A 16,887-nucleotide genomic window follows, 5' to 3' on the forward strand; every position below is an offset into this window, starting at 1 on the left:
CTGTTGCAGAAATCCCACAGTCACTGAGGACTGGACTGTTTGCTGTGGATAGAGGAACCCAGTGACAGTGGGACCATCTGGACCATCTGTCCCACTGTGGCGTCAACACCACTATGTCCTCCCATAGCACTACCATGGTACTGTCCAAGGATGTCCTTCACTTCATAAGGGCAGACCACTTCTTTCAGCGACAAAATAGCTGACTTACGACACATCAACTGATCTGAAATATAAAAATCAATAAGCAACCATCCAACAGAAAACATATTAACTCAGGGTGCTTGCTCTTTATCCAAATAAATAACCGTTCCTTCAGGCTACTTCTCATGCTGTTCATCTTGTCGCCAAGCATCTGTAGGATGACTGTTGCTGCTGCATACATCAGCTGATTGGTCTCAGTGATGGTGTTGGTAGGGACAGTTAGGAGTTGAAGTTTTCCAGTGTTTAGCCTTGGCAAGCAGGAAGTAGTTGAGTTCCCCCAGGACTTCATGATAGTGTCACTCAGGGTCAGCTGCCCTTGCATTCAGTCTGTCAGTGTTTGGGGCTTGGTACCCAACCTCAATATCTGAGCTGACCTGTCAGCCTGGCTCCCTCTTGTGGTAGCATGCATCGTGGAGGTACAGCGCTGTACCAGCATGCTTCGCTCCTGCTCGATCCGGCAATCTTCTGCCTCAGAGTCAGTGGTGCAAACCACTGAGCTATCCTGACACCTGAAGAAATCTGGACTGAAATACGTCTCTCATATTTGATTTCTTTGTTCTCTCTTGTTTGTATGAGCTTGACACCTGCCCCGCTGACAACGACGAAGACGATGACGATGGCCTCATGTATAAAGACTTGGATTTCATACTGAAACCTGGCGTACGATTAAAGAAAAGTCTGTACGCACAAAAAAATCCAGGGGCCTCATGTATAAAGCATGCATACGCACAAAAACCTGGCGTACACCCTTTTCCACACTCACGTTTAGATGTATAAACAGTAACAGGAAAGAAAATATCAATAATATATATACACACACACACACACACACACACACACATATATACAGTATATTATATTGGAGGCTGTTTATGATGATACACACATTGTATTAAATAAAAGAAGTCATCAACCACAGGTCCCAGTCCAGTGAACAGTAGTTTAAGCCAGTTTCCTGATAGTGAGGGTTAAGTCTGAAAAACTGTGACTTAAGTATGAATTCAGTCAAGTCATGTGACTCAAGTCGCCCACCTCTGCAAATGGAAGACGCAATTAAAATGATTATTTATGGAATAATTTCATAAATTGAAATAAAAGTAAAAAACAAACAAAACAAACAAACAAAAAAACTAAAATGACATATATCTGTGTGTAAATGAACTTTCTTTTGCTTTAGTCTCAGGTGATTGGATCATTGGATTATCAAACAGGAAACATTTAATCATTGAACTTCAGTGTATTTTTTATTTGCATTTAACTGAGCAGATGAACTTAATTATACATATACTGTACATAAACGCCTCAGCGTGGCCTTTGCTTTAATTACATTCACAGTTAAACATAGAAAACACTGACCGTCACCTTCAGTCCGAACACTGTGACGCCTTTTGAAAAGGTTCAGAGTTCGTTTTGAACCCGACTTCAAACACGTCAAACAGAATCTTCGGTCATCGCAAGACATGAAAGTCAAACAGTCAGACTTTCAGGTTTTTGCACCCGTCGTCTGAACCTCCTGAGAGCCACCAACGCTTTTTTGTCCTCTGTAGGGGACTAGGGGTTCACAGCTTTATGGGACTTTATGGACTGTTCGGCGGCTGGTTTTGGCCCACGGGCCGTATGTTTGACCCCCCTGCCTTACATGATACTGTTTGTATAAAGATGTCCCTGCTCCGGTTCATCTTTAAACCAGTGGTTCTGAACTGGTCCGGGTTCAGGAGGGTGTGTGTGTGTGTGTGTGTGTGTGTGTGTACACACAGCTGACTGCTGCAGTTTGTCATACTTCTGTATTTATGCTCAGTGAACAGACTAGTGAAAACAGTCAGCTGATTGGACCAATATTTATGCAGATATTAGTTATTTTGTATATAATAGCCTTTTAATCACGTTGCTATGGCCAGAATCATAGAGTCATCATTGAAGTGTGTTACCTAGTAACAGATAAACCATAGGGTATGTTGCTATGGTGTCAGATTCCCTGTGCAGAGACAGACATGTCAGCTGAGAGGTTATTCAACTGAAAATGACAGAGAATTTACCAAGAAAGGAAAGTACTGGATCAGAGGGTCTAGAACCCTGGTTCCACACGGGTACAGGAACCTGAGATAATCCAGAATATGACAGTATGAAAACACAGACTGGTTTAATGAAAAACCAAAGTGACCAGGAGGTGGAGATGACACACATGGAAATATTCCCTTTAACAGTAAATTAGTTCCATTTGAACCCAAACCAAACGGCGAATCTGTTCAATTCAAAGTTCATTCAGTCACTTATTGAATTCTACCCACTGAGGTTTTAGTCCAATGGAGGAAAAACCAGATCTGATGGAGTGGGTGTCAGACCTGAGTTTAAACATATGAGTAGAAACTGTGGCTTCTTCTTTTATGGTGTTAAATGTCTGGTGTTAATTATCATTACAGTGCATTAGCTGTTGTTGGGGAGTGTGAACGGACAGGGTTCAGCTCTATAAGAAACAAAACACAGGATTGGATTATTAACATTATTTAACCCGAAGACCCACTGGAAACAGGACTGGACCCACCTTAGGGTCTGGACCCCCCAGTAGGGATGGGAATTGATAAGAATTTGACGATTATCCATCCATTTCCATTATCGATTTTACTTATCGATCCGATTCTCTTATCGATTCTCATTGGGTGAGGGAATGAAGGAGTACAAACAGGTGTGTTTGCATTAACTGTCTTTTATATTTCCATCTATGCACAGAAAATAGAACATATATAGTATGTACAAATAATAAGAACAGATGACGCCGGACCCGGTTTGGAGGGGGGGGGTGAAACTACAGACTCTTCACTAATTCCTCTATTATGGCACTATGGCACTTTGCAAATCCTTCCCTTGGGCCAGATTGGAACCTTTGGTGGGCCGGTTTTGGCCCCCGGTCCTCATGTTTGACACCAGTGGTTTAGACCGTTTCTGCCTCAACGCCATGTTGGCTGCGTTCTGACCAAAACAATGCAGCGTACACATGACGTCATCACACATGCGCAACAAAGGCGCAATCAATAAGCAGAATCATAAAGCAGGCAAACAATTCCAAGGAATCAAGCTACTGGGATCCGGTTCTCAAAAAGATTCCCATCCCTACTCCCCAGTGTCGGCTACAGGACCGTCTGCTTGGTCAGGCTGTTCCCTCTGACGCCGCTGCTCCTCCTCTCTGTTTTGACAGTGTTGGTTTCCCCCTCTGTGGTGCTGAAGACCCTCCTGAGGCTCAGCTGAGCCCTGAAGGCCTTACAGAAGATGAAGTAGATGAGCGGGTCCAGACACACGTTCAGAACCGACACCACGGTGGTCAGTTCCTTCAGGTAGAAGAAGGCGTAGCTCCAGGAGCAGCGTCTGTACATGAAGGCGTAGGGCAGGCGGACCAGGTGGTACGGGACGAAGCACACGCAGAACACCACCACCAGAACCAGCATGTTCCTGCGAGACCGGAGCAGCTTCTTGGAGCGCGAGGACGCCGGCTGCCGGTGCAACGCCAGCGCCAGCCTGTGGGAGGTGCTGTGGTAGAAGAACACCAGGGACACCAGCACGCAGAGGAAGATGAGGGCGGAGCAGCAGTGGATGATCTGATAGAGGAGACGCACCTGAGGACTGTGGAGGACGTCACAGGTCACAGAGACGGGGACAGAGGGCAGGGGCTGCTGGGTAATGAGGGACAGGAGGATGTAGACGCTCATCATGGACAGGAGGAAAACCCAGGTGAGCGAGGAGATGATGTAAGCGGAGCGGACCCTCTGCAGAACGTGGGTCCCCAGAGGATGGACGATCTTCAGATACCTGCACAAAGGACACGTCTTCTGTTACATACAGAGAGTTAACCTTTTAACCCCTTAACTATTTAACTATTTAACCCTTTAAATATTTAACCTTTTGACTCTTTAACCCTTTAACTCTTTAACTATTTAAGTATTTAACCCTTTAAATATGCAAAAAAAAGGACTAAAATGAAGTACAAAAAAAAAAAAAAAAAAAAAAAATTAGCAAGGATTTGAATTTGGTCCCAGTAGTTTTAGTTTTGTCTCTTTTTTTCTAAATCAGTCCAGCTGCTTTTTGACACCTGTTTAACTTCATACAGCAGTCCCCAATCAAAACTCATTAAAAAACACATTTTTACAAAAGGAAAATCATCACAACACTGGAAACAACAGGAAAAAACAAGAAACCACAAGGAAAATGGTGTAAAAAGTAAACTAGAAGCACTCGGAGAGCGCAGACCTCCACCAAGGCAGATCAGTGGGCCCCCGTGGCCCCCCCACCCCCGATCACCACCAAAATTTAATCATTTCTTCCTTGTGCCAGTATCAACATTTCCTGAAAATTTCATGCAAATCCATCTATAACTTTTGGAGTTACCTTGCACACAAACAGACAGACAGACAAACAAACCAACGCTGACAAAAACAGAACCTCCTTGGCGGAGGTAAAAAGCCCAAATCGTCTATTTTTTCAGTGAGTCGGTGTCACTCACTGCTCTGTGTTAATGCATGTGCTGCCATCTGCTGGAATAAACCTGACATTACTCAACCTGGAGCATCACATCCACCTAATACTCGGATTCTATGTGATATTTCTACAGATATCCTCACTGTGTTGCATTGATTGTCTTTTTTTTTTTTTTTTTGTCTTGTAACCTCTCTGATATAATTTTGGTCTTCAGTGTTTCACATGGTTTGGCTGATGTCCACATTTATAAACAGTCTTTGAATATAAGTAGGGAAAAAATAGTAAGTAGTATGTTAGCAGTTGATGACCCAATAAAAACAGCTGTGTGACCTTTTGTGGGAAAGCAGCGACACCGCCACACTTTCGAAGAGCATGGAGAAGAACAGTTTAAACAGATGTCTGAGCAAAAATGTCTGTGAAATTCTCATCCAGTCATTCATGTCAACATTACTGAAGCTCATTGTATTTAGTTCCCTTCTGTGTAAAAGTGTTTACTTCCTGGTTTGGTTTCCTGGTAAAATGAGTTTATGTGAAGAAAAGGTGACATGAGGCTGCACGCTCATGTAACCTGAACCTGAACTGGTCATGTTTATGACACTCAGTGTGTTTGTGTTTTAAAGATAAGGAACACAAGCGCAAATTCAGTACAAACCACCATAAATGCACCACCCTATACCTTTACATTAGCTGAATTATGGGTGGGGTCAGAACCTATGGGAGCAGCCATTGGCTGTAAGTGACGTACCACGGTTGATTCCAGGTGATCAGTACCAGTAAACCAGTATTAGTACCAGTAAACCAGTATCAGTACCAGTAAACCAGTATTAGTACCAGTAAACCAGTATTAGTACCAGTAAACCAGTATCAGTCAGTGAGACAGATTGAGTTAAACTACATGCTGGTATTTGTTGTCTGTATATCTGTATATATCATATATTACCTGTATATATCCTATGTAATAGCTGTATATATCCTATATTTCCTGTATATCCTATATTACCTGTATATATCCTGTAATGCCTGTATGTATGTGTGTGCATATATATATATATATATATATATATATATATATATATATATATATATATATATATATATATAATATATTATATATATATATATATGCACACACATACATACAGGCATACAGGATATATACAGGTAATATAGGATATATAGGATATATATATATATATATATATATATATATATCTATATATATATATATATAATATATATATATATATATATAGATAGATAGATAGATAGATAGATAGATAGATAGATAGAGAGAGAGAGAGAGAGAGAGAGAGAGAGAGAGAGAGAGAGAGAGAGATTTTACCCATATATATCCTATATTTCCTGTATATACCCTATAATACCTGTATATATATCCTATATTACTTGTATATATCCTATATATTTCCTGTATATACCCTGTATTTCCTGTATATATTCCTGTATATACCCTATATTTCCTGTATATATTTCCTGTATATACCTTATGTTTCCTGTATATATTCCTGTATATACCCTGTATTTCCTGTATATATTCCTATATATACCCTATATTTCCTGTATATATTTCCTGTATATACCCTATGTTTCCTGTATATATTTCCTGTATATACCTTATGTTTCCTGTATATATTTCCTGTATATACTCTGTATTTCCTGTATATATTTCCTGTATATACCCTATATTTCCTGTATATATTTCCTGTATATACCCTATGTTTCCTGTATATATTTCCTGTATATAGCTTATGTTTCCTGTATATATTTCCTGTATATACCTTATGTTTCCTGTATATATTTCCTGTATGTACTCTGTATTTCCTGTATATATTTCCTGTATATACCCTATGTTTCCTGTATATATTTCTTGTATATACCCTATGTTTCCTGTATATATTCCTGTATATACTCTGTATTTCCTGTATATATTTCCTGTATATACCCTATATTTCCTGTATATATTTCCTGTATATACCCTATGTTTCCTGTATATATTTCCTGTATATACCCTATGTTTCCTGTATATATTTCCTGTATATACCCTATGTTTCCTGTATATATTTCCTAACTATACTCTGTATTTCCTGTATATATTTCCTGTATATACCCTATGTTTCCTGTATATATTTCCTGTATATACCCTACGTTTCCTGTATATATTTCCTGTATATACCCTATGTTTCCTGTATTTATTTCCTGTATATACCTTATGTTTCCAGTATATATTTCCTGTATATACTCTGTATTTCCTGTATATATTTCCTGTATATACCCTATGTTTCCTGTATATATTTCCTGTATATACCCTACGTTTCCTGTATATGTTTCCTGTATATATTTCCTGTATATACCTTATGTTTCCTGTATATATTTCCTGTATATACTCTGTATTTCCTGTATATATTTCCTGTATATACCCTATGTTTCCTGTATATATTTCCTGTATATACCCTATGTTTCCTGTATATATTTCCTGTATATACCCTATGTTTCCTGTATATATTTCCTGTATATACCTTATGTTTCCAGTATATATTTCCTGTATATACTCTGTATTTCCTGTATATATTTCCTGTATATACCCTATGTTTCCTGTATATATTTCCTGTATATACCCTACGTTTCCTGTATATGTTTCCTGTATATATTTCCTGTATATACCTTATGTTTCCTGTATATATTTCCTGTATATACTCTGTATTTCCTGTATATATTTCCTGTATATACCCTATGTTTCCTGTATATATTTCCTGTATATACCCTATGTTTCCTGTATATATTTCCTGTATATACCCTATGTTTCCTGTATATATTTCCTGTATATACCCTATTTTTCCTGTATATATTTCCTGTATATACCCTATGTTTCCTGTATATATTTCCTGTATATACCCTACGTTTCCTGTATATGTTTCCTGTATATATTTCCTGTATATACCTTATGTTTCCTGTATATATTTCCTGTATATATTTCCTGTATATACTCTGTATTTCCTGTATATATTTCCTGTATATACCCTATGTTTCCTGTATATATTTCCTGTATATACCCTACGTTTCCTGTATATGTTTCCTGTATATATTTCCTGTATATACCTTATGTTTCCTGTATATATTTCCTGTATATACTCTGTATTTCCTGTATATATTTCCTGTATATACCTTATGTTTCCTGTATATATTTCCTGTATATATTTCCTGTATATACTCTGTATTTCCTGTATATATTTCCTGTATATACCCTATGTTTCCTGTATATATTTCCTGTATATACCCTATGTTTCCTGTATATATTTCCTGTATATATACCTGTTAGCTGCCACATAGCCCATGAACAGGATGCTAGCGTACATGTTGAGGTAAAAGGCGGAGGCTCCGAAGTTGCACCAGAGGCGTCGGACCAGGACGGTGACGCTGGCGTAGTTGGACACTCGTACAGGGAGGCACAGGCTCATGAGGAAGTCAGCAGCCGCCAGGTTCTTCAGGTAGACGGTGACGCTGCTGGACATCTGCTGACCGCTGCAGAAGTACACCTTCAGGGTGAAGCCGTTCAGGAGCAGACCCACCTGGACACGAAAACACAGGGAATATATGAAGAAGACCAGGAAGGAGGAGGAGCCAGGGGAGGGGCTATCATGGAAGGACACGCCCCTGCATGGCATGGACCACCCACAAACTGAGGAAGTGACTGATATGGAGAAAACGAACCAGTGGAAGAAGACTGAAAGACAGAACAGAAGGACTACTGATGGACCAGAACAGGACCAGAACAGAGGGACTACTGATGGACCAGAACAGGACCAGAACAGGACCAGAACAGGACCAGAACAGAGGGACTACTGATGGACCAGAACAGGACCAGAACAGAGGGACTACTGATGGATCAGAACAGGACCAGAACAGAGGGACTACTGATGGACCAGAACAGGACCAGAACAGGACCAGAACAGGCCCTGAACTCCAGAGCAATAGGGGCCAGGTGGCCTCTATACCAGACTAGACCCCAGATGGAGGTCTACCACATCAGACTGGACCCAGGTGGAGGTCTACCACACCAGACTAGACCCTAGGTCCAGGTAAGGCCTACAGGGAACACCATAACCAGGTAGAGGACATAGTGTACAGGACCCTCTGTACCCAGTCTGGACTGGAGGTCCCAGGGTCCAGATGGGAGACACCCCCAAAGGTGATCCAGAACAAACAGGCCCAGATCCTGTTGGACTTCCAGATCCAGACTGAGCAGATGTTAATGACCAACCATCCTGACAGAGTGGAGGAGGACAACCATCAGCAGACGGAGGTAGAGAAAGATGGAGCAAGAAAGAATAAAGAACCGGAGAAGATGGAGAGAGACCAAGAACTGAGAGAGGAGAACAGTGGAACCAGTAGTGATGGGGGGGGGGGGGGGGGGGGGGGGCACTAGGGGTAGTGACCCGCAACTGAGAGGATGGAACCAGCAGATACCAGGAACCACATCAGAGATCTGAGTCCAACAGAGAACAGTCCAAGGAACAGAGAAGAACCAGAACCATCAGAGTCCCAGACCTCTGATAGAGGGCGGAGTCTGAAGGAGGCCCCGCCCAGGTGGGACGGAACACAATGTGTGTATATATATATATATATATATATATATATATATATATATATATGTATGTATGTATGTGTGTGTGTGTGTGCGCGCATGCGTATATGAATTTGTGTGTTTGTGTGTATGTGTGCATGTGTGTTTGTGTGTGTGTGTATGTGTGTGTGTGTGTGTGTATGTATGTGTGCGTGTGTGTGTACATGCTGTGTGTGTTTGTGTGTGTGTGTGTTTGTGTGTGTGTATGTGTGCGTGCGTGTGTGTGTGTACAGATATACACAAATATATGTAAATACATGTGCAAATTTGTTGTTATTAAAAGTTTGTGGTTTTAATGAGGAAACCCTGCGTCTGCAACAGCAGATAAAATAAATGCTGCTATAATAATAACAAGGACAGAAACGGTGAAATAAACGGGTTAAAGTCGGGTTTAGTCTGACGTCCCTTCATCACATGAGTGTCTGATCTGTGGACATGTTCATGGATGCTCCTGTTGAGTCCCATGTATATAATGACAGACGTACCTGCTTAAATACATGTTAAATAACAATAAATAAAACAGTCGGAAGGATTTGAATCTTTATATTTCATAAGAAAATTACAGAATGAGAATGGGCCATGAATGCAGTGTTTATCTAATTAATCTGCATGACACGTTATTATTATTATTAATTTTTCCTGCAGATGTATACGTGTCCTATCCAGAGGACACAGACTGCACCTGCTGTGGTTTCTTTCCTGTCTTCTCCAGGAGAATACGTGGGCCTGTGTAGACCAAGGTTATTATCATCAATGAAAACTAACAAAATGAAGAAAACTAGAATTGTAAAAACACTTTCGTTCATGGAAACAAATAAAAACTACAAAAAAAAACAAAAAAAAACGCTAACTAACTGAAACTGTGTTGTGTGCAATAAAAACTGACATGTATAAAAAATATGGATAAAATTCCCTTCGTTTTTGTCTTTGTCAATGTCAGACTGATAAGAAATCGATTTATTTCCCTCAAGCAATTTTATCTGCTGGCACCATATGATATCTAACGGTCCGTCACTTGTGTTCACTTGTGGTTTCCAGTCATCTTCTGGTCCCCACTCTGCCTGGAAACATGGAGACTAAAGTTGGAAGAAAGCAGCAGAGTCCTGTCTGGGATTTATTTGAATACGACGACAGAGAAGAAGAGAAAAGACAAAAAACTAAAACTAAAAACAAAAAAAATAATAAAAAAAAATGTTTTTAAATGAAAAATAAAAATAAATAAATAAACAAAAATAATAATAATAATAATAATAATAATAATAATAATAATAATAATAAATAAATAAATAAAATAATGAAAAACTAAAACTAAACTAAACTAAGTATTTCAAAAATAATAAAAACTAGCAAACCTGCTCTAAAAACTAGAAAGAAAAAGAAAAGAGAGAGAAAAAAGTCAAAACTAGATGAAACTAAACTATAATGAAAAATCCCAGACTATTGGAACCTTGGTGTGGACTCACCAGGAACAGCAGACAGTAGACCACCATGAACACCAGGTTGGCCGAGGCGTTGACCTGACCGCAGCCCTCGTCGGTCCGGTTCCCTGACCTGGTGGTCTGGTTGGACATGGGGGTCACCGCCCCCCCCTTGAGGAGACTCATGTTGTCCCAGGAGAGATGAGTCCAGATGAGTCCTCCTCAGGTGTCAGACGGCGGAATGAACGACAGCAGAGCGTGTGAAGGAAGTACGGACGGTTCAAGAGGAAGTCACAGGTCGACAGAGCAGCAGCAGAACACCAACACCACAGAGACACCCACCAAAACCACACCCACTCATGACATCAGCCTACAAACCACACCCACTGATGACATCAGCCTCCAAACCCAACATGTGAGAAAGGAACACAGGTGTGGATCTGCTCACCAACCAGAGCAGGACTGGACTGAACGTCAGAACATCTACAGATAAACAGAAAAAAGGAAAAAGGAGACTGGAACTAAATCTGCCTGAACCTTCTAACCCCCCAAAGTAAAGAGGATGTGGTCCAGACCAGATCTAGAAATGATTAGTCACGCTTTCATCTCATCTCGTATTGATTACAGCAATTCTCTGTTCGCTTGTTTCAATAAGACGACTCTAAACAGACTTTAGATGGTCCAGAATTCTCAAATCAAAGTTTATTTCTATAACACTTCACAACAACATAGCGAAGTCCAAAGTGCTTTACATCTAAAAGCATGATTTAATTATAAGATAAAAAAACAGGTTAATCACGTACCATAAATTTGCATAAAACAATAGGACACAACACACACTGATAAAAGAGACGACAGATTCAAACCTAACAGTGTGTCAGTGCTAAGGGTTACAGCCAGTCCAAACAGGAGAGTCTTTAACCTGGACTTGAACAGGGCCAGGTCTGTGAGGACTCGCAAGTCAGGAGGCAACGAGTTCCACAGTTTTGGTGCAGCAACGGCCAATGAACGATCAGCCCACTGTTTATACTGGGGACATCCAAAACCATCTGAGAGGACAATGGGTGGGCTCTGCTGGGGCGGGGAACTGTTCAGATCTCAGATAAATAGGGAGGAGCCAGACCATTAACATTAAAATTTTAAAATCAATACGATGGCGGACTGGGAGGGAGCCAGTGGAGAGAAGACAGGATGGGGCTGAACCTGGAGGAGCTGGTCCAGAAACAGGCAGCTGCATTCTGTACAAGTTATAAACGATGGAGCGAAGACGGAGTGAGACCAGAATAAAGAGCACTACAGTACTCCATTACAGTACTCCATTACAGTAGTCCAGGCGGGAACTGACACAACCATGGATCGCTCTCTCCAGATCTCTGTGAGAGAGGAATGGATTCACTTTGGCCAAAAGACGAAGCTCGAAAAAACTTTTTTTTTTCCAGTTATCTTTATTAGATTTTATTATTATTATTATTATTATTATTATTATTATTATTATTATTATTATTATTATTATTTTATTTTATTACAACAAATGGCTCAGTACAACACCTGGTCAATAAGAAAATAAAAAAAATAAAAAAAATCTGAAGCTGCTGGAACAGGGGTGTCAAACTCAGATCCTCAAGGCCTGGTATCCTGCATGTTTTCGATGTTTCCCTCTTCCAACACACCTAATTCAAATGATAGGCCTATCATCCAACTCTGCAGAAGCCTGATAACGACCGTCAGGTGTTCTGGAAGAGGGAAACATCTAAAACATGCAGGATACCGGCCCTCGAGGATCTGAGTTTGACACCTGTGTGCTGGAGGATAAGCAGAGTAAGAGAGAGAGAGAGAGAGAAAAGGTATACTAATCCAAGATAAAGCAATTAGTCCACAGTCTGGAGTTATAATGAAGATAAAACAAAGATCAGACAATCAAGCAGTGACAGGTCAGATCAGTAGGGATCTACTTGTAAAGAGGCACCAAAGATTTTCAGTCACTGATGAGTTCTGAAAGCACAGAAGTGACTGATGAGTCTGTGAAACAGAGGTATGGAGTCCACGTTTTCATAAACTGTCCCTTTGAAGAATGAAGTAATCAGGTCCAATAGTCCATAGGAAAGCATTCCAGAAGGATTTTATGCCAAGTCGTTTTAGTGGGAGGTTTGTCATTTATCCAAGACATGAAGATATTTTTTCTTGCAGCATATGTGAGGATGTCCTACAGTCTGTTCAAGCTGGTGTCGATAATGTCCCCACTTGGATGTCCCAAGAGTAGAGATAAAGGGTCCGGTTTCAAAGACACTCCAAGAATCTTTTCCATGTCTTGTAAAATATCTACCCAGTGGGATTGAATATTTAAACATGACCAGACACAGTGTAGATAGGTTCCTACAGTAGACCTGCACTTCAAACACAGAGGTGGAAGTTGGTGATTCATCTGGTGTCTTTTATCAGGAGAAATCTGCACACGGTGCAGAATTTAGAACTGCAGCAGCCTTGCACGGTTACATACTGAGACTTTTTTTTTGTATGGTTCCAGATTGTGTCCCATTCCTCTGAAAAAAAAACTTGTTTTAACAACTGCATTAATGTGTTGATCAAGCTTCAGCTGACGGTCTAAAATCACTCCTAGGTTCCTGACAGCCTGGCTCACAGGGGCTGGAGGAGGGTGCAATCATACATTCACTTTGGTTCTGGCTGAGGTGAAGAAATTCTGCCTCTGGTCTTTTGAGAGGTTCGCCCAGAACAGCCCACATCAGCCCAGAACAGCCCACATCAGCCCACATCAGCCCAGAACAGTCCACATCAGCCCAGAACAGCCCACATCAGCCCAGAACAGCCCACATCAGCCCAGAACAGCCCACATCAGCCCAGAACAGCCCACATCAGCCCACATCAGCCCAGAACAGCCCACATCAGCCCAGAACAGCCCACATCAGCCCAGAACAGCCCACATCAGCCCACATCAGCCCACATCAGCCCACATCAGCCCAGAACAGCCCAGAACAGTCCACATCAGCCCAGAACAGTCCACATCAGCCCAGAACAGTCCACATCAGCCCAGAACAGCCCACATCAGCCCACATCAGCCCAGAACAGCCCACATCGGCCCAGAACAGCCCACATCGGCCCAGAACAGTCCACATCAGCCCAGAACAGCCCACATCAGCCCAGAACAGCCCACATCGGCCCAGAACAGTCCACATCAGCCCAGAACAGCCCACATCGGCCCAGAACAGCCCACATCAGCCCAGAACAGCCCACATCGGCCCAGAACAGCCCACATCAGCCCAGAACAGCCCACATCAGCCCAGAACAGCCCACATCAGCCCAGAACAGCCCACATCAGCCCAGAACAGCCCGCATCGGCCCTGTTCCGTCAGCTCCTCATTGGCTTCCACTCAAATATCATATTGATTTAAAATGTTAGTCCTGACTTTCTGGACCCCCCATGGTCAGACCCTCATGGTCAGACTTCCAGTATATTACTGACTTGTTGTGCCCCTACTCCTCAGGTGCGCCCTTAGGTCTTCAGGCCAGAGCCTCCTGAAGGTCCCAAAGACTCCTTTTAAAACCTGTGGACACCTGTCCTTTCAGGCTGGAGCCCCCAGACTGTGGACTGACCTGCCCCTGCCCCTGCCCCTGCCCCTGCCCCTGCCCCTGTCCCTGTCCTTACCCCTACCCCTACCCCTACCCCTACCCCTGTCCCTGTCCTTACCCCTACCCCTGCCCCTGTCCTTACCCCTACCCCTGCCCCTACCCCTGCCCCTGCCCCTGTCCTTACCCCTGCCCCTGCCCCTGTCCTTACCCTTGCCCCTGCCCCTACCCCTGCCCCTGCCCCTGTCCTTACCCCTACCCCTGCCCCTACCCCTGCCCCTGTCCTTACCCCTACCCCTGCCCCTGCCCCTGTCCTTACCCCTACCCCTGCCCCTGCCCCTGTCCTTACCCCTGCCCCTACCCCTGCCCCTGCCCCTGTCCTTACCCCTACCCCTGCCCCTACCCCTGCCCCTGCCCCTACCCCTGCCCCTGCCCCTGCCCCTGCCCCTGTCCTTACCCCTGCCCCTGCCCCTGTCCTTACCCCTGCCCCTACCCCTGCCCCTGCCCCTGCCCCTGTCCCTGTCCTTACCCCTACCCCTGTCCCTCCTTGTGGTCAATTCTGTGGACTCTTAAAAAGTAGCTCAAGACGTTTTTTTGTTTTTTTTTTAGGACAGCTTTTGTTTGATGGATTTATCCTTTTTATTTATTGTATGAAATTATTGTATGTTGTTTTATTTCACTCATTATACGCACAGCACTTTGTGATTTTTATATGTGAAAAACGCTTTATAAATAAACTTGACTTTCTTACTCATAAACCCAGAGGTTCTACTGGGGCAGTTCCAAAAGGAAGTTTTCTCTCTATTTAACCTTTCTTCAGTCATTGATCTTCACTTATTACAATATTCTCCTCTGTATTTAGATTTTTTTTCCTGTCAAAATCAAGTATTTTCCTATGTTTAATTTACTGATTATAAAGATATTCATATTTTTGGTAGATCAACCTGAAACATTTTCAAAAGAGCTAAACCAGTCTGAGAAGAACTACCAAGAAGAACGATGACCTGGACAGATGAGAACTTACAGATACAGATGTTCATAAACATTCAGATTAAAGTTGAGTTATGGGTTAAAGGAGGACGTTTAGGCCTTTAAGGGTTAAAGGAGGACGTTTAGGCCTTTAAGGGTTAAAGGAGGACGTTTGGGTCTGTAAGGGTTAAAGGTGGACGTTTGGGTCTGTAAGGGTTAAAGGTGGACGTTTGGGTCTGTAAGGGTTAAAGGTGGACGTTTGGGTCTGTAAGGGTTAAAGGTGGACGTTTGGGTGTTTAAGGGTTAAAGGTGGACGTTTGGGTCTTTGTGGGTTAAAGGTGGACGTTTGGGTCTTTGTGGGTTAAAGGTGGACGTTTGGGTCTGTAAGGGTTAAAGGTGGACGTTTGGGTCTGTAAGGGTTAAAGGTGGACGTTTGGGTCTTTGTGGGTTAAAGGTGGACGTTTGGGTCTGTAAGGGTTAAAGGTGGACGTTTGGGTCTTTGTGGGTTAAAGGTGGACGTTTGGGTCTGTAAGGGTTAAAGGTGGACGTTTGGGTCTTTGTGGGTTAAAGGTGGACGTTTGGGTGTTTAAGGGTTAAAGGTGGACGTTTGGGTGTTTAAGGGTTAAAGGTGGACGTTTGGGTCTTTGTGGGTTAAAGGTGGACGTCTGGAGTTGATTTCATTAAATGCATCAAATGTAGTTTTAAAAAATGTGTGTCTGTGGATTATTATGTTTGTTGACTCAAATATTTCTTCTTCTTCTTCTTCCTTTTCATCTCTGGGACCTCTGCCAATCATGTGGATTATTTTCTTCTTCTGTTGTTTTATAAGTGTGCCTTAGCTGATGTGTTTTCATTTCAATTGTGCATGTTTTCAACCCAGCAGCTGCATGTGAATAATGAAACTGTAGAGTCTAAGGTCGTCTGCATACGGTGACATACTTAACTAATCTGTCATCTAATGTTGACCACAACATCCTCCTCAGACCCACAATGCATCTGTGTCTCTATAGGGGACTTAAAAAAAGCAGAGAACAGATGCTGAAAAAAAAAAACACAGAACAATCAGCCAACTTTAGTGTTCAGAACCAGGCGGGTCCACCAGAACCACAACACCAACAGGAAACTGAAGTCCACTTTGAGTCAGCGCTGCCCCCTGCTGGTCACAACCAGCGCTCAGTATTGAATCCATTTAACCTTTGAGTCTTTGGCTGAGAATCCGGACAAAGGAAAACAAATGGAATCAAACATCACACCAGGTTTTACAAACATGATTTAATGTTAAGTTAAAATCAAAACTAATCAAATGAGAACTACTGACAAAGTAAAAAAAAAAAAAAAAAAAAGGAAACTAGACGTGAGTAAAAATATAAAAGGCTTCTCTGTTGGATGATTAACCCTTAAACACCCAGAGTCACGTTTGTGTCCGTTCTGTAATGACATGTTCTCTACAGCTAACCTCTATTAAGTGAATAATCACCATTTATTCCAATATTCTCCTCTGTATTTTGCATTTTATCAGTATAAATTCTGTATTTTCTATATTTAATTCACTGATCATATAGATGTTCATAAAAGCTCACATTAAAGTTCATGGTTATTAAACAAAAACAG

The 16,887-nt window shown here is 42.0% G+C and overlaps 1 protein-coding gene across 1 annotated transcript; it reads right to left on the reverse strand.

The window, feature by feature from the left end:
- Positions 1–3,236: 3,236 nt before the first annotated feature.
- LOC115431802 (P2Y purinoceptor 14-like) lies at positions 3,237–10,967 on the reverse strand. Its single transcript, XM_030152452.1, has 3 exons — positions 10,771–10,967; positions 7,996–8,252; positions 3,237–4,002 (listed from the first exon to the last, which is right to left on the reverse strand). The coding sequence occupies exons 1-3, from the start codon at positions 10,909–10,911 to the stop codon at positions 3,327–3,329; spliced, it is 1,074 nt and encodes a 357-aa protein (XP_030008312.1). The 5' UTR covers positions 10,912–10,967; the 3' UTR covers positions 3,237–3,326.
- Between the last annotated feature and the right edge of the window lie 5,920 nt (positions 10,968–16,887).

Source organism: Sphaeramia orbicularis, chromosome 13, assembly GCF_902148855.1.
Source record: "Sphaeramia orbicularis chromosome 13, fSphaOr1.1, whole genome shotgun sequence".
Taxonomy (NCBI): domain Eukaryota; kingdom Metazoa; phylum Chordata; class Actinopteri; order Kurtiformes; family Apogonidae; genus Sphaeramia; species Sphaeramia orbicularis.